The 26,139-nt window shown below is 40.8% G+C and overlaps 1 protein-coding gene across 18 annotated transcripts in view; it reads left to right on the top strand.

Moving 5' to 3' along the window:
- The window catches only part of ANKS1B (ankyrin repeat and sterile alpha motif domain containing 1B), a 1,163,282-nt gene that overhangs the window by 845,012 nt on the left and 292,131 nt on the right, over nucleotides 1-26,139 (top strand). For all 18 annotated transcript variants that reach the window (XM_067697640.1, XM_067697639.1, XM_067697638.1 and 15 more), the window contains one exon: nucleotides 3,552-3,704. In XM_067697640.1, coding sequence (XP_067553741.1) covers nucleotides 3,552-3,704 — 153 coding nt within the window. The remainder of the gene's footprint in view (nucleotides 1-3,551; nucleotides 3,705-26,139) is intronic.

Below are 26,139 nucleotides of genomic sequence, written 5' to 3'. Positions count from 1 at the left end.
TTTATCAGAATAGGCACTGGCTAAATGTTTAACAAATGAGCAGCTGGATGAATGCTGCCCCTGCACATGTCAGTGTACCCATTCCTAGATTCTCTTCACGCTTGCTCTCTACCCTGCCCCCGTCTCTCATCTTTCCACCAAGTATTTCCCTCCCTCTCACCTCCTTAAGGCTGGTCTGGGAGAACTTGCCTCACAGGAGGAACCAGATTTCTGAGCAGTCTGCAGAAACTGATGTGACATTTTTTTTCCAGTCCTGCCTTCAACCAAGCTCAATTGACTCTCTCGTTACTATTTTTAATGTTATCTCAGACATATCCAGTAGCTTTCCAGTTACGTAAAATATTGAAAATTCAGTTCCTATCCATTTAAGCTTCCAGTTTTATTTTCTCCCCCCACCCCTACCCCATTTCAGCCTTCTGCCAAGGGACTGGTACCTCTCTCTTTTCTGATTCTAAGTTCCCTAGTGCTAGAGAAGGAGAGACTGGGGGGAAGGCATACTTCCTTACACTTGACTGGGTTTGGTTTGCAGAGCTCTGGTGAGTTTCCCGTCATTGTTCTTTGGCTAACGCTGATCACCAGCAACCTCTGTGTGGCAGGTGGCCGCTGGCTGCTCTCTTAAAGGAATGGAGTATGAATGCTTGGGGTGACCTGTGGGGACCCTACTGCACAGTTCTCTGGTGTGGGACATCTGACTCTACCCCAGCTTGATTCATCAAGATTCTCTAAGGTCGTTCCCAGTATCCACTGCTGGGGTGATCAGCTTCTTGGATGGCTAACAGCAAGACCTCCCTGCCAGGCTATTAATTTCAAAGCTAATGAGTCTCTCTTCCTTCCTTCTTCCCCTTTCTCCAGTTGTTTCCTTGTGTCAACTGGGACAGCCAGGGAGTTTCCTAAGGCTGGGGTGATTATTCAAGGTAGCAGAGTTGGTTCAACCACCTCTTAATAAGTCCTGGAGAATGCCCCTGGCCCCAATATTTTTGTAATTCTCTGTAGAATATGAAAGTATTTGATACCTTTGAGCTTCTGCTTTGGGTCCTAGTTGCCAGTTTTACACATATATATAGTATCCGGTTATTTGTAACTGCTGCCAAAACTTCATTTTGCAACTCCTGAGGTGTCATTTACATTTGTAACTACTGTGTAATAAACACTGAGTTAAGTGTTATGTGAACAAACATTTAATGAGTAGCTAAAATGAGTCAGTCAATGTAAGAATGAAATACAAAAGTCTGATGTAGTTCAGACCCCAATGCAAAATAATGAATTACATGGCAATATTAAAACAGAGGACATTTCAACCTCAAAATGGAAAATGGATTGGAGAGTAGAGCAGTAGGAAAGAGAAAAGGAGAAAAGGGAACTTAAAAATGAAGGAGTAGGGCTTCCCTGGTGGCACAGTGGTTGAGAGTCTGCCTGCCGATGCAGGGGACACGGGTTCGTGCTCCAGTCCGGGAAGATCCCACATACCGCGGAGCGGCTGGGCCTGTGAGCCATGGCCGCTGAGCCTGCGCGTCCGGAGCCTGTGCGCCACAAAGGGAGAGGCCACAACAGTGAGAGGCCCGCGTACCACAAATTTAAAAAAGTAAATAAATTTTTAAAAAAAAGGAGTAAATACCATCCCAGAAGAAGAAAAGAGAGAAAAAAAAAAGGTAGAAGAGATACTTGAAAATATAATTGCCTTGACCTTTGATTGCTCATGGCTAGGAAAAAAAAAACAGCTACAGATGACATTTTGGGGACATTGAGGAATGTTAATATGAACTATATATTAGGTAACGTAATTTTATCAATGTTAGATTTATTGAGGGTGATGATACTGTGACTTTGTCGGAGAATGTTCTTGTTCTTGGGAGATGCTCCTGGAGTATCAGGGGATGAAGTTTCATGATGTCCGCAAATGGTTCAGGAGAAATGTCTTTCCAATGGTTCACCTAAAATTTAAAAAATAAGTGTTGTGTGCATGTGAATGAGTGAGTGGGTATAGAGTGAAAGGCAAAAGCCAAATGTAGTAACATCTGGTGCATCGAGATCCCGGGTATTCTGGAAGACATGGCAATGTACCACCTGTAACTCCCTTCAAGGAAGGACTTGCCCAGCATCAGGGAGAGTGGTCAGCAGACAGCCTCCAGCAATCAGCATCTTCAGGGTCTGCCTCCACGGCAGAGAGCCCTCACCAGAGCATGCTACTCCCAGGCAGCTACATCCAGTGACAGAGAGGCAGATCACAAAGGCCTGTTCATATCCGCTCTGCCCGGGACACTCTACTAGCCTGAACTGTGCCAGAGCTCCCCAAATGGCTCACAGAGGTGCCATCAAGCCCCATCATAGTTCGGCCCCTCTTCTGCTTCCTCATCTCTCCTTCCGCAGATGTTGATCCCTAATAAACACTTTGCACCCTCCTCCAAGAAAAAGGAGTAAGGAGAATCTCAAAAATGAGAACACTGCATAGTGGCAGAAAGCCTGACATGTTTGAGATTAACATCTGCATCCCTGATGCCCAGACTAATCTTTTCTCTGCTCACAAATCAGAATCATGTAGATTTCCGTTAATATTTATCTCCTTGAATCTGAAGGAAGAGGAAAATCTATGTTGTATTTTGCCGGTTTTGCTGTTCCCATCATGAATTTCACTGAAGGATCACATCAAGTTGATGAGGTGCCAGCTGTCCTTAATAACTGAAGTATTAGATGTTATGGTAGGACATGCAAAGCAGCACACGTCTTAGAAGTGAGTTACTTCGAAAACCAAGAACTGCAAATTCAACTAAAATTTCAAATAAAAACCAAAAGACTAGAATAATCCATACAAAATTTTAATGCCAGAAGTTTCTCTTGCTTAAATTACTTTCACACTCCAATTTAAACTCAGAAACATTATGTTGCTGTCACACTTCTTTGTTCTCCTAAAGTAAAAAAATAAATCTTTATATAGCTGACAAAAAATAGGAATCTGTCTGCCAGCGAGTTCTCTATTCTTGTCTAACATACTGTAGGGTCTATGTAGAACACATGGTCCTTAAACACCCAAAAGCCTCTTCTTTACTGGCTTACCACAGCAGTATGTTTCTCCAGCATGTTTGCACTACCTACAGTACATGTCTTGCATAAGCATGAATTCCTTTGGATGTTTAAGTCATGCAGTATTTTCACATGCTTTGATGTTGTGCATATGAGAATTATCATCTACATTTTGGGAGTGCAGTTCCCTGTGCCTTCAGCACTGAATTTAAAACTGCTCGACTGACATCATTTTAAATTCCGTCCAACAGAATGCCAATAATGTCTGCAACAGAAGTTTGACATATTTAGTTCTCTCAAATATGGAGCTGATTTAGCAGCTAAATTGGAAATTTCTGGGTGCATTTTTGAAAACTAATTGAGCGTGAAATTATTAATAATTTAGAATTGTGCATAAAGTATTTTGGGTTTACTTATTTTCTTATCCAGAAAGATCTGTTGCTTCATATCAGGTAAATTTCCAAGATGCATTCTGCTGTTGGAACACAAAGTAAACAGCTTAAATTAATCCTAATGTGATTTTCTAATTACAGATGAGACCCATTGGCCATGATGGCTACCATCCCACATCTGTTGCTGAGTGGCTGGATTCCATTGAACTAGGTGACTACACCAAAGCCTTTCTGATTAATGGCTATACATCGATGGACCTGTTGAAAAAAATCTGGGAGGTTGAACTTATTAATGTAAGTTGGTCTCTTAAAGACACCTTAACGATTCAACACTTGATAATTCCTACCATAGGTGGGTAATTTTTCCTTTCTTTGTGACTCTTTGGACATCCAACAAGGATTTACAGGTATGCCTTCTGTTTTGAATATATGTCTCTCTGATTCTAGTCAAGCTCTACAATCATTGTCTCTTGAAGTTTTGGTGTGGGAACTAAGAGGACTCTCAGGGTGTTTTACATTATTTCAGAAAAACTTCCAAGCAGTTTCAGGCTTTCCGTTTTAGGAAATTTTGTCACTTTAGGATATGAACATGATAACAAATAGGCTCTCATTCTATTCTTTGCTCTTATTCATTTTTAAAGATTAAAGTCATCATTTTTAGTTTTTTATCTCTGTTATGTTTCCTTGTCTCTCTTCCTTAACTGCATATATAAACCCCAAACTTGAAGGGACTTTTTTCTTATTTTACAAGCTGCTGTAATATCAACATTTTATTTTCCAGGGCTTATACCTAATCTTAAATTGTTTGTTTTATTCATACACTTGGCATAGATTTTCTATAAAAACTGGCCAATATATGTTGCCGTGTATTTGAGCCCAAAGAGATCAACCAAATCTGTTTAGCTGCTTTTTTTCTTTATAAATTTATTTATTTTATTTATTTTATTTTTGGCTGCGTTGGGTCCCCGTTGCTGTGTGCGGGCTCCCTCCAGTTGCAGCAAGCGGGGGCCACTCCTCGCTGTGGCGCACGGGCCTCTCACTGCGGTGGCCTCTCCTGTTGCGGAGCACAGGCTCTAGGCACGCAGGCTTCAGTAGTTGTGGCTCACAGGCTCAGTAGTTGTGGCTCGCCGGCTCTAGAGCACAGGCTCAGTAGTTGTGGCACACGGGCCCAGTTGCCCCAAGGCATGTGGGATCTTCCCGGACCAGGGCCCGAATCCATGTCCCCTGCATTGGCAGGAGGATTCTTAACCACTGCGCCACCAGGGAAGCCCTGTTTAACTGATTTTGATACTGATCATTTTCTTATTTTAGTTTTACTGCTCTTTTATTTCTAATGGCATAAAGGAATGAAAGAGATGGAAAGATAGCCTAATTATCATGCCTTCATATTTTATTTGGTATCATGAACATTTCTTTTCAAAAGTGAGAAATCATTTAATCTTTCAGAGAATTTCTTAGACTTAAGTTTTATATTCTAGTAACTGAAAAAAAAGCATTAATGAACTGAAAGACAAAGCGAATACATTTCTGCTGGTTCAAAAGCACTCTGTTCTAGTCTTTATGATATTTTCTCTCCAAAAGTCCAGTCTCTATGTACTGAATGTCATTAATTATTTTAAATTATGATTAATTAGTAGTAACTAATTATTCTTTGCTTTAAAAGTCTGTCTTAAAAATAATATCTTTTCTGGAACATCTATAAAAACTTTAATCTAAAAATCACTTCAAATGGAGAAAATTCTTGGCTTCTTCTTCTAATTTGCCATCAGCTACTCTTAGCTTTCTGTTCTTATCCTTTCACAAAAGCTTTCATTATTTCAGAAGGAACTCACTATCTCACTAAAAGCCTCTGATTAATTTTGTTGTTAGTCTGAGTGGAAGCAACTGAAACTGTATTGCTTTTTAGTTGCATCAAGGAGATTTTAGTTTTCCACTGAGAACTTGACACTCATTTTATGGCTACTCTTAGCCATTTATTAAAGGGGGATCTTCCACAGATCAAACAAACATGCTTCCAACTAAGTTGCTTTCTAGTCAATGAGAAGTATCTCTATGTAACAGCTGAATAACAGCGCTCTGCACTGAAGAATGAATACTTTGGATAGATAGCACATGAGTCACTCAACTAGCATTACCAGTAATCCCTCATTGAAAAGAACAGATTCCAATAGAACTATATTATAAAATGTTTTCATTGAAGCAAGGATCATTAAAGTAAGACTATATGTCTCTCAAAATTCAAGTACTGAGGCTAACATTTAAGGTGTGGGCTTGGACCCACACTTTTCCCCAGTGCTATGTGTACCAGCAGCCTAGAGATGCCCGTTCAGTCACTGTGGTCAGGCCTTGTGAATGACTGCAGTGACTGCAGGGCAGTGATGCCGTAAGGCCCCATGTTTAATGCCAAGGCTCAGGGCATTAAATCACTACCCACAGGGCTAACCAGCCTTGAGCTGGGACAGAACAATGGCCTTTTCCACCCATACTAACTCTTTTTTGTTTGTTTGTTTTGTTTTTCAGTTCTAGAATTCCATTTGGTTTTTTTTTTTTAACATCTTTATTGGAGTATAATTGCTTTACAATGTGTTAGTTTCTGCTGTGTAACAAAGTGAATCAGCTATATGTATACATATATCCCCATATCCCCTCCCTCTTGCATCTCCCTCCCAGTTATTTGTAGTGAGGTGGATGGACCTAGAGTCTGTCCACCCATAGTAACTCTTTTTTTCTTTTTTTTGGCTGCATTGGGTCTTTGTTGCCATACGCGGGCTTTCTCTAGTTGTGGCGAGCGGTGGCTGCTCTTCGTTGCGGTGTGCGGGCTTCTCATTGCGGTGGCTTCTCATGTTGCGGAGCATGGGCTCTAGGCGTGCAGGCTTCAGTAGTTGTGGTGCACAGGCTCAGTAGTTGTGGCTCGTGGGCTCTAGAGCACAGGCTCAGTAGTTGTGGCACACGGGCTTAGTTGCTCCGTGGCATGTGGGATCTTCCTGGACCAGGGCTCGAACCCGTGTCCCCTGCATTGGCAGGCAGATTCTTAACCACTGCACCACCAGGGAAACCCCACCCTTACTAACTGTTGAAGGTACTTTTGCTGTAATACAATCTGACTCCAATCTGGAGAGAAGTACCTGTCACAAGCATTATATCAGAATCGGAAAATATAGTCATTGTGTTTTAGACCTTGAGGCCAAATTCCTTGGGCCTGGAGTACAACATCTGCATCTAATACCAACCCAGTATATTTTCCTTAAAGTGAACTGATGGAATTTAAAGTTTGTGATGAATTTATGGGCAAATTCACACTCTTGAGGAGGCTTTGCAAGTCATTTAACTCCATAAATATACTTATTATGGACAAACTATCTGTACCTTTAGACTTGGAAATCAGAGAACAAAATTTTTACACCCTTTAGATCTGCTACAGAGTAGTTCATTTGATGGTTTAGGGCTGTTGGGTTTTAAAATGAGAGATAGGCACCATGTATACCTCCTGGCTGACGATGCTTTCGACTGGTCTCAAATTCGAGACTTCATTTATCCCGACTAGTGAGGGAAAGTATCCAAATGTAAGATAACCTCATATATAATATATGGGCCCAGCAATTCTGTATTAAGTACCCATAATTTATTTTTTACAGCCAGAAAGGAATGTACGGTCACTTTGATTTAGAGCAAAGCCTTTTAGGGCAAGTCCCATCTTGAACCTTTGTAATGAGTGGCTAGTTTTAAGGAAACCCAATGGCTCCAATAACTTATATTCTATGTAGAGTGAAGAGAGAAGTGCAGGTGGAGGCTGTCTTTGATATAGAGGTCTACTGAGGAGAAGAGAGGATGAGAAGACTGACTGCTGATGTAATTACAAATTACTTCCGCATCATTAAATCGTATTGACTAAGCCTCCAATTTCACATGGTATTATTCTTGATATTAAACAACTAATAATACATTCACATTGAGTATAAATTTATTCAAAGTATTTTCATGAAGAAATGAAAACTACACAAAGTTGTGACTTGAAAAGTACGAATACATTTGAAATTGTAATCTTTCCAAAAGTCCCCAAAGATCTTTTTCTTGGTGGAGCACATTAATGCCTTTGAAAAACAAGGTTATTTGAATAACCTAGTAAAGGTTTTAGTCACAAAGCTACCCAAAGTATAGGAATAGGAGAGAGTAGTGGAGATCTCATATCTTTTTTTTTTTTAACATCTTTATCGGAGTATAATTGCTTTACATTGTTGTGTTAGTTTCTGCTGTATAACAAAGTGAATCAGCTATACGTATACATATATCCCCACATCCCCTCCCTCTTGCGTCTCCCTCCCACCCTCCCTATCCCACCCCTCTAGGTGATCACAAAGCACCCAGCTGGTCTCCCTGTGCTATGCGGCTGCTTCCCACTAGCTATCTATTTGACATTTGGTAGTGTATGTATGTCCATGCCACTGTCTCATTTTGTCCCAGCTTACCCTTCCCCCTCCCCATATCCTCAAGTCCATTCTCTAGTAGGTCTGTGTCTTTATTCCCATCTTGCCCCTAGTTTCTTCATCACCATTTTTTTTTTAGATTCCATATATATGCATTAGCATACGATATTTGTTTTTCTCTTTCTGACGTACTTCACTGTGTATGACAGACCCTAGGTCCATCCACCTCACTACACATAACTCAATTACATTTCTTTTTATGGCTGAGTAATATTCCATTGTATATATGTGCCACATCTTCTTTATCCATTCATCTGTCAGTGGACACTTAGGTTGCTTCCATGTCCTGGCTACTGTAAATAGTGCTGCAATGAATATTGTGGTACGTGACTCTTTTTGAATTATGGTTTTCTCCAGATACATGTCCAGGAACGGAATTGTGGGGTCGTATGGTAGTTCTATTTTTATTTTTTTAAGGAACCTCCATACTGTTCTCCATAGTGGCTGTATCAATTTACATTCCCACCACCGTGCAAGAGGGTTCCCTTTTCTCCACACCCTCTCCAGCATTTATTGCTTGTAGATTTTTTGATGATGGCCATTCTGACCGGTGTGACAACTACCTCATTGTAGTTTTGATTTGCATTTCTCTAATGATTAGTGATGTTGAGCATCCTTTCGTGTGTTTGTTGGCAATCTGTGTATCTTCTTTGGAGAAATGTCTATTTACGTCTTCTGCCCATTCTTTGATTGAGTTGTTTGTTTTTTAGATATTGAGCTTCATGAGCTGCTTGTATATTTTGGAGATGAATCCTTTGTCCATTGCTTCGTCTGCAAATATTTTCTCCCATTCTGAGGGTTGTCTTTTCGTCTTGTTTATGGTTTCCTTTGGTGTGCAAAAGCTTTTAAGTTTCATTGGGTCCCATTTGTTTATTTTTGTTTTTATTTCCATTTCTCTAGGAGGTGGGTCAAAAAGGGAGATCTCATATCTTAATAGCAGCATTGTCAGCAGTGGAAATCAAGCATAAACTTTTAAGCCATAAGATATTGCCAGTTTTACAGGCCTGTGTGGTCTAGACTTAGAAAATGAAGTCTTTGCCAATTATTGTTTCCCATATTCCCCAATCTATGCTTCATATTCAGAAGCTGACGTTTCATCAATAGCTCTGTTTTACCCCTGTGTCTGCCATGACCAAGAATAACATATTTAACATTACTTTCACTTTTGTATTGATATTTTAGTGTTGTATGAATATTGAGAGAGATTGTCAGGCAAATGTTTCCCTCTGCAGATGCTAGCTGGGTGAATCTCTAGCCTGAATTATAGTCCTCTCCAAAGGCTTGTTAGAATTAAAAACTAGTTAGCAGTGCATAAGTACATGAATTTTTTTTTTTTTTTTTTTTTTTTACTCAGAAGGTTACTCAGGCCTTCCATATGGTATTACCAAGTTTACACAACAGTTTTTACTGCTATTGAAAAATCTCTACAGCTCTGCCAGGGGGAAATTTTAAATAAAAGGGCTACACATTTTCTGCATGAAGTAGGTATGGATAATTATAATCTCCATGAAATAATCCCTTTCCTAAACAACAACAAAAACGTATTGCAATTATGAAAAACAACATTAATTTATTTTATCACTGTGTACCTACTAAGGGGATTTTGATTAGATGAAATAAATTTGAACACTGTCCAATTTATACATCTGTGAACATCAATGTAGAACACATTATTAATTTCCCATTAGTTTTATCATTCATTTTTTACCAAGGAAATAATTCTAGTCCAGGCTTATGATCTCCTACAATATTGATAATGATAAAAGTACCCGGTGAAGAACAAAATAAAGTTCAGTCTTCAGTGCATTCTTAAATCTCTGCTCATAAGTACAGGAATATCTTTAAAAATCCAACTCTGACAGTTGGTTGTGTTTTAAATACCTTTGGGTAGAAACAAAATAATTAAGGTAGCAATACCCATATGTGTCCCATGAAAATCCTTTGGGCTTATTTTTATAACAGAAAATTGATGAGCATATCATTTGCTTCTTGCCTAATAGCTGCTGAAACTATACTTACATCACTCTTTTGCGTAGGGCTGTCAGATTTCTTTTTTGTTTTTTCTTTTGCAATGTTGTTGATTCCATTTCTACCTTCCCAGGGAAATTTTGTGATAATCTAATCACTTGGAGATACACTAAGAAACTTTCAAAGTTAACATTCTAATTTTATGTTAAATCTTCAATAGTGTGACTTTATTTGCTTTAAATATAGTAGAAATATAGTCCTATCAGCATCAAATTTAGACTTATTACTTGCTTTGATGTTTTTATTTCATGACCAGAATTATAAAGTCACACTTTTCTCTGCCCTACCCTCATTGCTATAACTGAAATTAAATTTACTCCCGGAAGTTTTTTTGCATTGTGTCTGCGAGTGTGTGTTTGTATATGTGTGTATTGGATAAATGCAAATGATAACTTATAATCCCAACCAAGAAGAATAATCACCAAATTCACAAATTGCAGGGGAGGAATGGGGAGAAGAATATTATAATTCCATTTCCAGACCAATTATTTTAAGTAAAAGGTTATGCTTTCACTATAGGACATTAATAAATGAGAAGAATATTCATATTTCCACACCAGGGAGGCTACATTAGTCAACACTTCAAATGTTAACAACTTTAATCAAAGCCGAAGGCTTTAACTAAATAACTGGATATGAGTGTTCAAGTGTAGAGCAAACTTTATGTACGACCTGTGGATTTAAGCATTTTATTTACACTCATAGAAGGTACAGCTGGCTCTGCACAAGCCTTCGGGACAGCTAGACACCGCCTCTGGGCTTCAGACTTTTTCAGACACTATGTGTCAGGTAAAGCCCCTGGACTCTACCGCCCACACTCACTGCATCTAAATTGCAAGCTCTTCGCAGGACTCTCCAGAGGCTTGCCTCACTTGGCCCAAGTTTTGGAAGAAGCACCCTTCTACGTTCCTCATATGAGATGAACAATCCTCTTCCAAATAAATACTCACTTTCAAGTGATTTTTAGCCCTTTCACATATGGCATGGAGATTGATGATGGGCTAAGGCTGGTATTATTGATTCCACTATCTTTCAGCATGTTTTGCGTATCTGCACCTATCATGCTGCTCTCAACTTTGGAGCATTGACCTAAAATGAGATAAAGTTACATCACAATAAAATGCACTTAAACACTAAAACTTCATTGGAAGGAATATAGCTTTTCTTTTGCATTTAAAGTGAATCTGCATTCTTACAGTGCCTTGGGGTTAATATTATTGAATAAGCACTGCTAAGTGTTGATACTGGAATTAGTAAACACACACACACACACACACACACACAATGAACGTAAACAAGGCATTTGGCCCTGAAGAGACAGTCTAGACACTCAGCAACAAATTAATTTCATGAATAACTGAAACCCTCTGATTATAGCTATTAATGACCCATCTCTGTGCAAAAAAGAAAATCATGTTCTGAGTATCTAGAAATTTCTACCTTAAAAAAGTTATTTTAGTAGACACCGTTGTTTTTTCCCCACCCAGATTTCATTCACTCTTCTCCTGATTAAAATAGTAGCATTTCAAATTTCCTCTGAAGAAGCCACGTCCACCCTTCCACATTCCATGCCTGAACATACTACCCAGATCTAAGCCAAGCTCAGCATTCCAGCCTTTTCTCCCATTCCCACAGGCTACAAAGTATTCTTCATCAGGACCCTTATAGCATATGACAGGATTTTCTTCCTTTTAAGGCTGAATGTATATACCACATTTTCTTTAGCCATTCATCTGTTGATAGACATTTAGGTTCCTTCTACTCCTTGGCCATTATGGATAATGCTGCAATGAACATCAGTGTACAGACATCTCCGTGAGATCCTATTTTCAATTCTTTTGGATATATACCTAAAAGTAGGATTGCTAGATCATATGGTAATCCTGTTTTTAAATATTTGAGGAACCTCTAAATTGTTTTCCCTGTTGGCTGCATCATGGTCATTATTTCTTAAAATGTTGTTTTCTGCCTGGCCTTCTCTCTCCTCTCCTTTGGAAACTTCAATCACATGTATATTAGGCCATTTAAAGTTGGGCCACAACTCACCAATACTCTACTTATTTTTTTTCATTATTTTTTCTCTCTGTGATTCATTTGGATAGTTTCTATTGCTGTGTCAAGTTCACTTATCTTTTCTTCTTATGATACCTAATCTGCCATTATTAACATCCAGTGTACTTTTAATCTCAGAGATTATAGTTTTCATCTCCAGAAGTTAGACTTCAGTCTTTATTTTTCAGGTCTCTATTTAACGTTCTCAGTCTTTTCTCTAACTTGTTGAACATAAAGAATGTGGTTATAATAACTGTTTTAATGCCCTTGCCTTCTAACATCTGTGTTGGTTTGGGGTCAGTTTCAGTTGATTGATTCTTCTCCTCAGTGTTCTTGGCATGCCTGGTAACTTGTATTGCATGCCAGGTGTCAACAAATTTTACCTTGTTAGGTACTGGATGTTTTTGTATTCCTATAAATATTCTTGAGCTCCATTATCAGACACAGAGAAGCTCCTTGGATATATTTTGATCCTTTCAGGTCTTACTTTTAAGATTTGTTAGGCAAAACCAGAGCATCAGTTAGTCTATGACTTATTCTTTGCACTACTGAGGCAAGATGCTTCCGAGTATTCTAACAATGCCCTGTGAATTTCCAGGTTTCCCGGTCTGAATAGTGCAGACTACTATCAGCCCTGTTTGAGCTCTACATACTACTTCCACTAATCTTTTCTGGCATTTTTTTTTTTAATCTGGCCTCAGATAGTTTCCTCATATGCATGTGCTGGTCAGCCCTCTGTCCTCTCTAGTACTCTATACAGAAAAGTCTAGCCGCTTTAGTCTCCCTAGACTCTCACCTCCGTCTTCTCAATTCAAAGAGTCTTCCAGACTCCCTGGCTTCTTCTTCCCTGCATAATGGCCTGAGAATTCTCTCAAGGTGGTAAACTAGGACAATTTTAGGGTTCACTCTGTTTCTCATCTCTCAGATATCAATTTCCTTCATTGCTTCATTCCAAAAGTAGTGTTTCATAGATTTTGTCTCCATTTTCAGTTTCAGGTGAGAGCAGGGGCATTGGGGAGGTGGGGGGGAGATAAATCCAATCCTTGTTAATCCAGAAGCCCCAGTGCATGCTACTTACATTAATCCCTGTAGGCTAGGGCCCCATACCTAAACAACTGAGTCAAAACCTTTGGTGGTGGAATCTGGGCATTGGGAGTGTTTTAAAAGCTCCCCAGGTGATTTTAATGTGTAGCCTGGGTTGAAAACCACTGCTGTAGTCAGTGGGGAGCCATTAAAAGGATTTTAATCAGGAGAATGACATGATCAGAAGCAGTAGGCTGGGGCCAGAAGCCGACACACGTAAGAAGGAAGGGCTGACTGCGAGGGAAATAGGAGCTGAGTCAGCCGATTCTGCTCTGCAGCTATTTCTAGCCATGAATGTATTAGGCATGACAGCAGTAAAACCTGTGTGCCTCCTTAGAACCTGAGGGTGTCCCTGAATTTGGAGTCCATAAATATAGAGTCAATTTCCATCATCATAACCCTATGTATCTAGAAGAGGGCAAATTACAGTCAGTATTCAAGGGAGGCAAGGACAAATACAATACCTTTCAGAAATGCCTTTCAATAGTGGCTAAAATTGTTTCAGTTTGACCCTTAAAAGGCAAAGCCTTGGTTATCTGAAAATGTTACTTACCGTTTATAAAGTAAATGGTAGGACAGACTGTGTGTGTCAGTGTTTCAAATGCACCCTCTCTTCTTTCATCTTTATTTTAGAATCAGGTCACTTGACTTTGAATCCTATATCTGCCACTCAGTATGTGACATTAAAAAAGTCACTTATCAACTCTTGGTCTCAGTTTCTCCTTTTTAAATAGAAGATAATAATATCTGCTCCGCTGGCTTCATAGGTTTCCTGTGAGACTTCAAATCACATGAGAGTTTTTATTATCCATCCCGTTCTCTTCTCTCCCTGTTCTGTTTTTCTTTTGCCTCTATTTTTTTCTTTCTCTCTCTCCCAGCATTAGGCTGGGAGCTGGCCAGCTCCCTTGGAGCATGCTTTCACAGCTTAGCTGCCATTTGCTTCTCGCTGTCAGTACTCACTCGTGTTAGAACACAGACAGCCGCCCTGTTTATTGTGCAGACTGTGGCCTCTAGAAATCACTGCTCAACCTCTCTCTTCCACCACTCCCAACTCCAACCCCTTCCCTCTGCCTTAGCCTCTCAGTCTCCCAGCACTGCTTAGTGCTGCTCAGAATATTTCCACTCCTGGAGTGGGTGAATGTGACAGGAATGACTCTGAGCTTTGTGTAGGAGCTGCAGGATAAAGCTGCAGAGAGCCTTCCCCATCCCACCTTTTTTTTTTTCTGACTATGCTTAGGTATGGAATTGCTAGTGTCCTTTTTCCCCCAACTACATAGCATTGGTCCTTGACTCTCAGCCACCCAGTTCTATTTATTCTTGAAACAAACAACCTTGGGGCAGAGCAGGGTAGTGGCTCAGAGGATAGGGATGTACTTATTCTCAACCTATCATCCATAATCTTAAACCCTTCTAGAATCTATTCCAAAGTTTCAGTTTGACAATCCATAAGAGTGGGCACTTCTGACTGTGTTTTGAAGTAGTTCAGTATCTCCTTTACGTTGAAACTGCTCCATTTCCATATATAGTATCATTAATTATAATAAAGTCAGTTAATTTTTTATTCTGTATTTTGCTCAGATTTCTAATATGACATGAAGACTTTTGTTTCTTTAACTCTTTTCTGGAGATATTTAGGGCAGAGCCTGTTGCTAAGGAGATTCATTTGCATTGCAGTTAAATAGGTAAATACTGTAAACTGGCTCTGTGCTTTTTAGGAGCTTTGAGAGGGGGAATATTCTAATGAATTATTCTACAGTGTAGAAAATAAAAAAGGAAAAAGCCCTGTGCAAAATGCAAATGCAACACTTTTCATGCTATCCAGATGGAGAAATGCTTTGGGTCTTCCTTGGGAGAAGATCTGAGATCATACTGAAGAGATAAGCCTCTACCTCCTGAGATGAAAGGAAAGCCAAAGAGGTCTTTTTGTTAGAAGAAAACTGTTTAGAATTTTGAAGCCTGACATACAAGCTGCCATGGAAGAGATTGACAATAAATATAAACACTCAGAGTAAATCATAAAGGTTAATTTATCACCAAAGTAAGTATACAAGATTAATGTTAGAATCTACCCATTATAATAATAATTCAAAGCCAGGGAGAAGAGAGATGAGATAGGTGATTTTGTAGGATTTACATCTGCTTTAAAGATGTTTAAGGTTGATTTAGAATTTAAGTTTAGGTATTTTAATAAATAGATATATTATGTTAAATTAGCTATCTGTGGTCTCAAATTTTTTTTGAACTCAAGCAAAGAGCTGTTAACTTGAACTTGAAAGCATGTAAATTCCTTACTGTACAGACCTTATATCTGGCACCCTGCCGCCACCTGGTGGCGGCATACCTAAAGTACAGGGCCAGTGACTAAATCTAAAACAGTTTCTTAAATGCAGAAACTCGCTGCAAAACAGAAATTATTCAGTGCCAGTTTTATATCAATTCATTTTTCTAATATTAGTATAATGAAACATGAACCAGAAGAGTTTTATTCTTGTAGGCATCAAACACCAAATTCAAGCACCATGTATCTAAAATTGTTTAACAAAATGGGAAAAACCCTCTACTGTGCATTCCACCAATTAAACTAGTTTAGGATAACAGTGCCCTTTTAAATGTGTGTGCGTGTTTGTGTGTGTGTGTGTGTGTGTGTGTGTGTGTGTGTTGCATAAACATATATATATATTCTCTAGTAGAGTCTTTCTTAATTTTGTATTAATTGCTTAGGGGGGATCATTAGATTTCCTAAAACTTGAATAGGATCATTACCTTTTTAAAAATTCTACTTCATAGAAGCTGTGGGGAAAAAATGTAATAAGCATTTTACAGTCCTTACCCTCAAAAGAACTTCCAGGCTAATGGAGAAGTTAACCATTTACATTGGCTGTAAGAAGAGTAGTATTTAGGGGAGCTAAGTATAAAAGTGGTCTTTGCATCCCAAATTGAAACACAGGGTCTCTTCCTGATTAGGGGATGGAGGTGGGCAGGAGAAAAATAAGGTGAGGTGGAGGAACCAGTAGAGTAAAAGGCAAGCAGCAGTGGTAAAAGCACAGGGTCTAAAAAGAGGCTTCCGGGCTTTGACTCCCAACTATTTCTTATCATTTTACCATCTTGGGCAAGTCACTTAACTTTCTCTAAGCTTAAATTTCCTTGCATCTAAATTTTGTGTAATAACATTATCTATCTTCTAGATAATAGTGTTGTCAGGATTAGATAAAGTAATGTAGTAAAGCATTTTGCACAATGCTTTGCAAGTAGAAAGCACTCAATTTTTGTTGAATGGAGGCAAAATGGAGGGGCAGCTTCCAAGTGCCTAAAATTTACGGGAAGCATTATCCATTATCCATTGCCACAGCAGTGCTGTGCAACAAACTGTCTGAAAATGCAGTGGCTTAAAGCAATAAGCATTTGTTTCACTCACGAGTCTGTGGGTCAGTAATTTAGGCTGGACTTGGCTGGAAATTTTTTCTGATCCCAGCTGGCTCCCTCACATCAGGCAGGTGCCTCTGATCTGCTGGAGTATGAGCGTCAACTCACCTGGGATGGTCTCAGCTGAGACAAGTGGGGCAGCTCGGCTCTACTTCTTGTACCCCATCCTCTAACATACTCTCCCAGGCACATCCTATAGCAAAGAGAGAAACAAAAACGTGCAAGCACGTTTTCAGGCCTCCACTTGCCTCATATCTGCCAACAATTGGCCAAAGGAAGCTATGGGACCAACTGAGAATTAAGTTGAAAGGGGAGGATATATTTCACCTCTTGGTACAGTAAGCCGAAATGCACATAGCACATGCCTTGGATGCAAGTCAGATGAAAAATTAAGACCATTAGTTCGATCAATCCACCACAAAAGAGAAGTTTTGATTAGAGAAAAGAAGAGAGAATTTTAGAATTCTGGATGGTCTTATTGTTTCTAAGACTCCAATCAGAATATGTGAAATCAAAACGGTCTCAGAAAATCTGAAATGATTAGTGGGGCCCACAGGGGAAAAAAAAGATTTGGATAGGGCTTAAATGTATGGAGAATTTGTGGACAACCAACATTCAACAACTAGAGTATAATAACTTAGATGATAAACACACTATGATAATGGATTTGCTAGAGCTATAAGAAGCTGAAAATTGTTGAATTAATTGACCATCAAACAAAATTATTTTAAAAAATTAAATACTGAAGTATTCGTCTAATGGAGAATCAATTTCTTGCCTTGCTCAGACACTTGTTGCACACTGACCCTTTGTTCAAAGTGGGAATGCAACAGATACTTTCTTAATTGAATGTGGTTCCTTAGGTAGCTGACGCCTCTAGACAGTCACAGGGAATAACAGCAACAATAGCAATAATAGGAGTTTTTGTACCTCTGTCTTCCCCTTCATTAAAAGTCAATCTTGCTCAAGATTTTGTCCTTAGATCTCCTTTCCCCAGTGCTGTGCTCTTGGACAGTATCACCTACGAAAAGCTTCGATTGGCACCTTCAGGTATTGATAGATGGCCGCCAAGTACACGTCTGCGGCTTTATTCTGGAGGTCCGGGATTTCGGTTCCCACAACCTCTCAGGTTTATTATCCGCCTTCTCGCTCTCAGTGAAGAAGGGGCGCTATGGAGTCATGGAGGAGACTGTGGGCTCTGGTGCTAAACTGCTAGGATTTGCATCCTGGCTCTGCCTTTATTATCATGATTGTTAACCACTATGAACTCCATCTGGGTATGGATGTATTTTGTTCACTCCTGTATCCCCAGCTCCTAGAACAGTGCCTCACACACAGTAGGTGGCAAATAAATATTTGCTGACTGGCCTAAGGTTGCTTATGTGTAAAGCAATGTGCTTAAAATATACTGAGATATTTCATCTCACCTTAATGCTATCAGATGCTCACTGTTGCCAACCCCATTTTACAGGTTGCAATGGATTGAATGTTTGTGCCCCCCCAGATTCATATCTTGAACTCTTAATCCCAATGTGATGGTATTTATAGGCAGGTCCTTTGGGAGGTAATTAGATCGTGAGGGCAGCGCCCTCATGAATGGGATTAGGGTCCTAATAAGAAGAAACCAGAGAACTAGCTTGCTGTCTCCATCGTGTGAGGACACAGCAAGAAGCCAGCCATCTGCAACTCAAAAGAGGGCCCTTACCAGAACCCGACCACGCTGCACCCTGATCTCAGCCATCCAGCCTCCAGAACTGTACGAAATTAATTTCTGTTGTTTATGCCACCCAGTTTATGGTAATTTGTTATAGTAGCCAGAGCTGACTAAAACACAGGTGAAGTGCTGTCGGAAAAGAACTGGTTGAGGTTTGTTGAAAAAAGCCACCAGTCCTTCCTGTTTCACATTCACAAGTGTCCCGTACCCTGAAAGGAGTTGGACGAGGCTGGTCTTGAAACGGAGACATATCTAACAACAGAATGAACACCCACAATTTTTTCTCTCGTGTTCTCAGCCTTACAGAGAAATTTTCCAGCAGCGTTAGCCACGGTGGCTGCCTGAGGCAGCTTCGTTTCTTCCTAGTGGCAGCCGCTGGGGAACACATGTGGCTCAAGACGAACAGGAGTGTGGTTTCTTTTTTTAAAAATAAATTTACTTATTTTTATTTATTTATTTATTTATTTTTGGCTGCGTTGGGTCTTCGTTGCTGCACGTGGGCTTTCTCTAGTTGCAGTGAGCAGGGGCTACTCTTGGTTGTGGTGCGCGGGCTTCTCATTGCAGTGGCTTCTCTTGTTGCGGAGCACAGGCTTTAGGCACACGGGCTTCAGTAATTGTGGCATGCGGGCTCAGTAGTTGTGGCTCACGGGCTCTAGACCGGAGGCTCAGTAGTTGTGGAGCACAGGCTTAGTTGCTCCGCAGCATGTGGGATCTTCCCGGACCAGGGCTCGAACCCATGTCCCCTGCATTGGCAGGCGGATTCTTAACCACTGCGCCACCAGGGAAGCCCAGGAGTGTGGTTTCTGATCATTCACCTGCTGTAAATGATCTGTATCACCACCACATACACACGCGGACACACACATACCTGGGGGAGGGGGGAGTGTTTTACCACCTACCAAATGCCAAAAATTAATTACCAACTTCCCTTCAGAAATTGTACTAAAGAGGGAGGAAAGGCTGTGCCTCGACCTAGTTCACGCATTGGTCCTTGGAAGCCTAGAGAGGTAAGATGAGGTGGAAAGACTCCAAGTAAGCAAGCCAACCCCAGGTGGTACCCTTTCCCCCACAATTTCCCCCAAAGAGGTAAACAGATCGCCCCTCACATGTGTGTCTCCATGAGACTGGCTGCAGCAGAGAAGAGCAGGTTATGGTGTGAAAGCCACCTGAGAGAGCTAAGCCTATCAGTCATTCTCACCTATTGTGAGCTACTGTGATCAGAGTATCAGCTGACATATAACCTCACCCAGAAGGGTAGGATTTGGAGCTTTGAATATAGAGAAAGAGAGGAGGGGGATTTAGGACAAACTTAGAAATACAGAGAAGCACCAGAGGGAAAGCAGGCTTGGGTGGCAAAGTGAAAGAGACTGGGTGCAGGGTTAGATGAGCCAAATTCAAGTGTTGCTTCCTTAATGCCTCTGGGGCAAGACACTTAACCTTTGTAACAGGCCTTATGTTTGTTTTGATTCATCCTCGTCACCCCCATCCCTGCCAGACACCAAGCTCCTTGAGGTTCTGACCTCAGAAGGCTCAAACTATATACCCATCCCCCGCACCCTATACAAAGTGAGTGCTAAACAATATTCACTGCTTGAATTTCTGCCAGGGAAGAGCGGGGAAAGATACAGAAGAAGCCACAGGAGGCAAGGTGGTCAGAGTCAAGCTTTACCTCCTTGACAGTGGAGGGCCTGGGAGAGGCAGCCATTTCTGTGACCTGCCCCCCATCTCAGTGCCACCTCTGGGTGCTGCCATCAGCTGCAGATGCCTGGCATGTTGGGTAAAGATGCTTGAGTTGAAAGGCAAACTACACAATATAAGCATTTGTAGGGCCTCAGTGTGTCTAGAAGGTGTATAACTGAGGGTCTGACATATAAAGAAGTACATGCATTATTTATTTTAGAAGAAAATATGTATTGAACACCTACTATATGCCAGGCACTGTTTGTTCTAAGCTCTAGAAATAGAGGCGAGAACAAAACAAAAGTGACAGAGTCCCTGCTTTCGTGGAGCTTACATTCTAGAGAGGGAGGCAGACAATAAGCAGGTAACAAAACAAGTCAATGATATGATGTCAGATGGCGGCACATACTATGAAGAAACCTAAAGCAGGGTGAGAGGACAGAAAGTGACCAGATTTAAGGATGGTGGGCAGAAATGGCTTCTTTGAGGGAGTGTTACTTGGGAAGAAATCCGAACAAAATGTGAGAATAAGCCTTGCAAAGGTCAGCATTCCAGGCTGAGGGAACATTAGATGCAAACACCCTGGGCAGGATCATGCTTAGCCTGTTTGAGGAGCAGTGATGAAGCCAGCATGACTGTAAGAGCACGAGCAAGGGGCAAGGCTGGTAGAAGATGTCAGAGAGATGGCTGAGGACCAGGTAGTGTGGGTCATGGCTGTGTATTCTAAGAGTGAGTGGAAGCCATCGGAGAGGGTTTGAGAAAGGGTGTGTGACATGGTTTGGTTTATGTTTAAAGGCTCACTTTCTGTGCTGTGGGACAAACAGACCCTCAGGGGAAGTTAGGGGCTCTGACAGGGATGGTGAGAGTGAAAATCTAGCTGAGAGACTTTCCCAGTAGTCGAGGCAAGAGATGATGGCGCCTTGTGCTAAAGTGGTTGTGGTGAAGCAGGTGAAGCAGAATACTCAATGAAGACAGAGCTGATGACTTAGGTATTTATTGTAGGAGAAATGACAGGAGTTGAGGATAACTCAGAGGCTTTGGTCTGAACTATTTCTTGAGATCGGGAATATTTGGGAGGAGATGTCAAGAGCTCTGTTGAACATGTAACTCTGAACTCCCTATAGGCCACACATTCCAAGCAGAAATGTCTAGAGAATTCCCTGTGGGTCCAGTGGTTAGGATTCTGGGCTTTCACTGCGGAGGGCCGGGTTCAATCTCAGGTCAGGAAACTAGGATCCCACAAGCCTGGCAACTCGGCCAAAAAAAAAAAGAAATGTCTAGAAGCAATTATACATATATAGGAGTATGTAGCACATCAGCTTTTCTTTTCTTTTGAAATAAATATTTTTGATCTACACCTGAGAAAAACCAAAGTGTGGCCAAAGAAACGTTTCTGCACACTGCACCCTACTTAAGTCTCCACTGTCATGCCGAAGTTTTTCCTCTTTAGAACCTGCTATTACAGCAAACATTCAGCCTGCGGTTTGCGCAGAGTGGTGTGCCCTTTTTCCACCAACACTCACCAGGCAGCATGTCCTCAGCTATTGATCTGCTATTTGTCAAAGAACTCAACTACACCTTTTTTTTTTTGGCTGCATTGGGCCTTCGTTGCTGCTACGCGGGCTTTCTCTAGTTGCGGTGAGCGGGGGCTACTCTTTGTTTTGGTGCACGGGCTTCTCAATGCCGTGGCTTCTCTTGCAGAGCACAGGCTCTAGGCGCACGGGCTTCAGCAGTTGTGACACGTGGGCTCAGTAGTTGTGGTGCACAGGCTTAGTTGCTCCATGGCATGTGGGATCTTCCTGGACCAGGGCTCGAACCCGTGTCCCCTGCATTGGCAGATTCTTAAACACTGCGCCACCAGGGAAGCCCTCGACTACATCTTTAAGACGGTATTCTTGAGTAGAAATAGGAGAATGACTATGAACTCTAAAAAAAATCGGCACCGCCTTTACACATAGTGATTGACAACCTGCCCGCAGCAGGGCTGTGAATTATTTCGTAGCTTTCCACCTGACTCTCTTCCCAGTCTGCCTGCTCACACTGATCTGAGAACACCTTAAAGGAAAAAAACCTCAGGGCCACTAGTCCTGACTTTTCAAAATCAGGCATTAAGACATAATGACCTTCTTAAATAGAATTTTAAGTAATTGCCTTAGCGTCTTATTTTTCATTAAGACCATTTACTTCACAATCATCTCTCTATGCTTCATATTTATCTAAGTATTTAGATGCTTTTGACTAAATTCAACTCAGTAACCAAGGGGATCAGGTTGCCATAAGAACATTTTGTTCAGTCTGCCACAGGTGTGAGGCACATGGTGCATTATAAGTTTTCAAGTGGCCAGACCTGTGGCAGTGTGTACGTGGCCTACAAGACATTCTGAAGGTAATGGGGTAAATGGGTTCTGGTATTTACATAGCCCTAGTCATCTCAAGACAAAAACATCTGCTCTGCTCCACTGTATTTCATGGACTCTAAAATGCCATCTATTATAAGATGCACCATTATTTTATGCATCCTTAAGAAAGAAAAAATGCTGCAAATTAAATTATGACACAGTGCCTTATGGTGATTCTGTCCAAGATATAAACCCATTACAACAGCCTTGCACAGCTTTGCAACCTCTTTCATTTAGAGGGCTTTGTCAGTTTCTCCTGGTTTTGCTGAGTTCTGTGGCATGTAATATGTAAATTTTTTCACGTAGCACAGTAACAAGGCATAATATGATGTCATGTATTTATGGACATCTTCCTTTCTTCAGTCCCGTACCTCACAGGTTGCTGCTTTTAAAGAAAATATGTAATTGCAATCTCTTCTCCAGTGAAGATATTTGCTTCACAAATATCAAATTACCCTCTTTCTTTTTTTATTTTAACCTTTCTAAGTACCAAGTAACTGTTCATATTAATGCCAAGATGTAGTGTAATCTTTTTAAACACAGTTAAAATGCTAATGATACTCACCACATGTAGGATCAACAATGCCCGTGGACTTTACTAACAACATGAACGGCTATGACCAAGTGTGTGTGCACAGGCGATGACAGTCATGTCACAGCAATTGTGAGGCACCATTGATTGTAAGATGCATTACCAGTTCAGAGATGGTAAAATGAGGGGAAAGTGTGTGTCTTGAAATCAGTGTAACACCGTACAGCATTGTGGGAAGGGTGCACAAATGAATAAAAGAGTTTAGGTCTTGAGTTAATATTTCCCTTTTGCTTAGGGAAAAAAACCCTCCCATTCTGTTTTCATTTCCATAGATATAAGATGATACCATGTTCATATGCCAAGAGAGACCTCAGATCTGTCAGGATGTGGCAGTATAAATAAAGTCCCTCCAGGAATCTGACTTTTTCAGTCATAGTAGTTGGCAGGGGTTGACATCACTGACTTATGCTGCTGCAGTCCCTCATGTCTCTCCTGCTTGAAAATCATTGTGCACATAGTGAAACTATCAAAACAACCCCCAGGGAATGGAGGTGCAGGCCCTGAGTGATTGGAATACTAAAAAGAAGGCAACTGCAAAGCTAACATCAGTATAGCTTGGGAGGATAGGATGGCTGCTGTCAGAACTGACAGGCTATCTGTACCAGGACAGCTCTGAGCAGCTTACCCAGGGGGACCTCGGTCCATTTCCAACTAGAACAGAAAGACCTGCAACCTGATCTTTCCAGAAGCCCAGCTACTTGCTCTTCATCAAACCCACTTGCCTTTTCCACTTCTTTCTGACATGTCCTTGCTCTGATCCCAGACTGGATATCATCTGATTCTTTGCAAACTCCAAATGTGTTCCCACCTCAGGGCCAATTCAGTAGCTGTTCCTGCTGCCTGTACTTAATGTACATCTTTTTTCTTCTTCCACATCATCTCAGCTCACTCATCATCTCCTAGGGTGGCCTTCGACCACCCAAACGAAAGTAGTATCTCCCCATCCTCCATCAGTTTCCATCACATTACCCAGAATGTATGTATGTTTGTTTGTTTTTATAACCCTGAAATCTCCTCATTTACCTGTCTACTTGCTAATGGCCCATTTCCCTCACCAGAGTGTATGTTCACTCCTGCATCCTCAAATGTGGAACATGCAGAAGATGCTCAATAAATATTTGATCAATGTACAAGTGATCAATTTGATTCCTATCTCATCAGTAGTTTTTAAGTATTTGACTTGCTATCTTATTCTCCTCCAGCTCCCCTCCTCCTTCTTCTCTGTCTTGCATCAACATGACCTCAGATTTAAGTGACTATGACTCCCTAGATTACGTTGTCCAGTTCTCTTTTTCTGAAAGCTAACTCACAGCTGTAGACTCCAGATCTACTCTGGTCTCTACCCTGAGCCTCTCATGTGCAGGGTCTTCCCTACAAACCTCTTCTTCTCTCTTCCTGTTGCTGCTTTGTGTGACTGCAGAGCTCTGGGTGGCCTGTACTAATGTGTCTGTGAATGTCAGACAGACACAGCAACAGCAGCAATGATTAGGGTGTGCACTGACGAAGCAGCAGCTCACGGGCTGCCAGACCCTGCCCCCACCCATCCCCACTGTCATTACCTTTCATACCTGCCCACATTGAATCAACACCCCAAGGTTCTTCCCAAGCAGCTGGAAGCTGGGGGAATTTCCAGTCCTTAGCACTTCCCTAGGGCATACACAACTTTATTGCTGAAGCTTTTCCAACTAATAGAAATCACTACTAGTACTGATTTTTTTTTAAAGCATATATTGATTTCTACTTTGTGGAAGGGGGATCTAAGATACATTAGAAGCTGCTGACTTTGTAGAGGTTCTCTCTGATGATGTCAAGCATAGGAATCTTTTTTTGCTCTGATTCTTACTAGCAGCGGTGTGTGTGCTCAGGGAAGTTAAGCAATAGTGATACAAGTTACTTTTTAAATTGCTTTGAGTTTTGCAGACTAACCAGGCGAGAAGTTCCCTACAGACATTGGGCTCCACCACTCTGGAGTGTAAATGGCACATTACACTTAGAATATTATACACCAAGACGACCTAACTATAAACCTGCAGATAAGAAAAAAGTCCTACATATCCCTATATTTCCCACAAAGACTTACACATTAGAAAGCGCATAATTATTACTTGGTTGAATAAATGAATGGTATTGAAGAAGACAAGGATTAGTAAGAATCCAGGTCAGCTTTTAATCTTCTCTATACATAAGAATCACTTTGGGGGCTTTAAAAAACTATGGATACCCAGGCCCATCCCCAGACATATGTACTCAACTGGTTGTAGTGGGGCCTACACACAAACACACACACACATATATATATGTATATATATATGTATATATATGTGTATATATATACATATATATATACACTTTTTTTTTTTTTTGCAGTACGTGGGGTTCTCACTGTTGTGACCTCTCCCATTGCGGAGCACAGGCTCTGGACGCGCAGGCTCAGCAGCCATGGCTCACGGGCCCAGCCGCTTCACGGCATGTGGGATCCTCCCGGACCGAGGCACGAACACGGGTCCCCTGCATCGGCAGGCGGACTCCCAACCACTGTGCCACCAGGGAAACCCTACACATATATTTTTTAAAGGTCCCTGTGTGATTATAATGTATGAGCAGGGTTAAAAACAATTGGTCTAGATAGAAAGTAATTCATGCCCTAAAAATAATAATAACTTAGTCTGTGTTAAAGATTATGGTTAATAAATCACAAGAAATGTTTTGCCTAGGTGATATTAAATGTGGTAAATATTTTACTGCCATGATGTACTTACCTGTCTAAAGTCATCTATTTTTTACTTTACCATGAGAAATAAAGACTAGAACATAATAAGAAAAATAATTCTTTAAACTATGAAATCTAACACATATTTCAACAAACAACCTTAAATTCTGATCCAATATGACTTAAATCATAAACATTTCTTCACATGGGTTAAAAAAAATTCAAAGTTAATGAGATCCAACAAAGAAAAAGAATAGAATAATAGTTCTAGCACAGGAAGGAAGATCACTGTAATAGGACGAATGGTGGCCTTCAAAAGATGTGTTCACCTGGTTCCTGTGAATGTGACCTTATTTGGAAAGAGAGTCTTTGTGGATGTAATTAAAGGACTCAAGACAAGATCATCCTGGATTATCTGGGTGGGCCCTAAGTCAAATAAGTGTCCTTATAAGAAGAAGCAGAGACACAGACAAAAGAACAAATATAGAGGAGAAGGTCATGTGAAGATGAGGAGATTGGAGTGATGCTGCCACAGACAAGGAACACCTGGAGCCACCGGGAGCT

Source organism: Pseudorca crassidens, chromosome 11 (genome assembly GCF_039906515.1).
Source record: "Pseudorca crassidens isolate mPseCra1 chromosome 11, mPseCra1.hap1, whole genome shotgun sequence".
Lineage (NCBI taxonomy): Eukaryota > Metazoa > Chordata > Mammalia > Artiodactyla > Delphinidae > Pseudorca > Pseudorca crassidens.
This window is presented reverse-complemented; position numbering and strand designations above follow the sequence as displayed.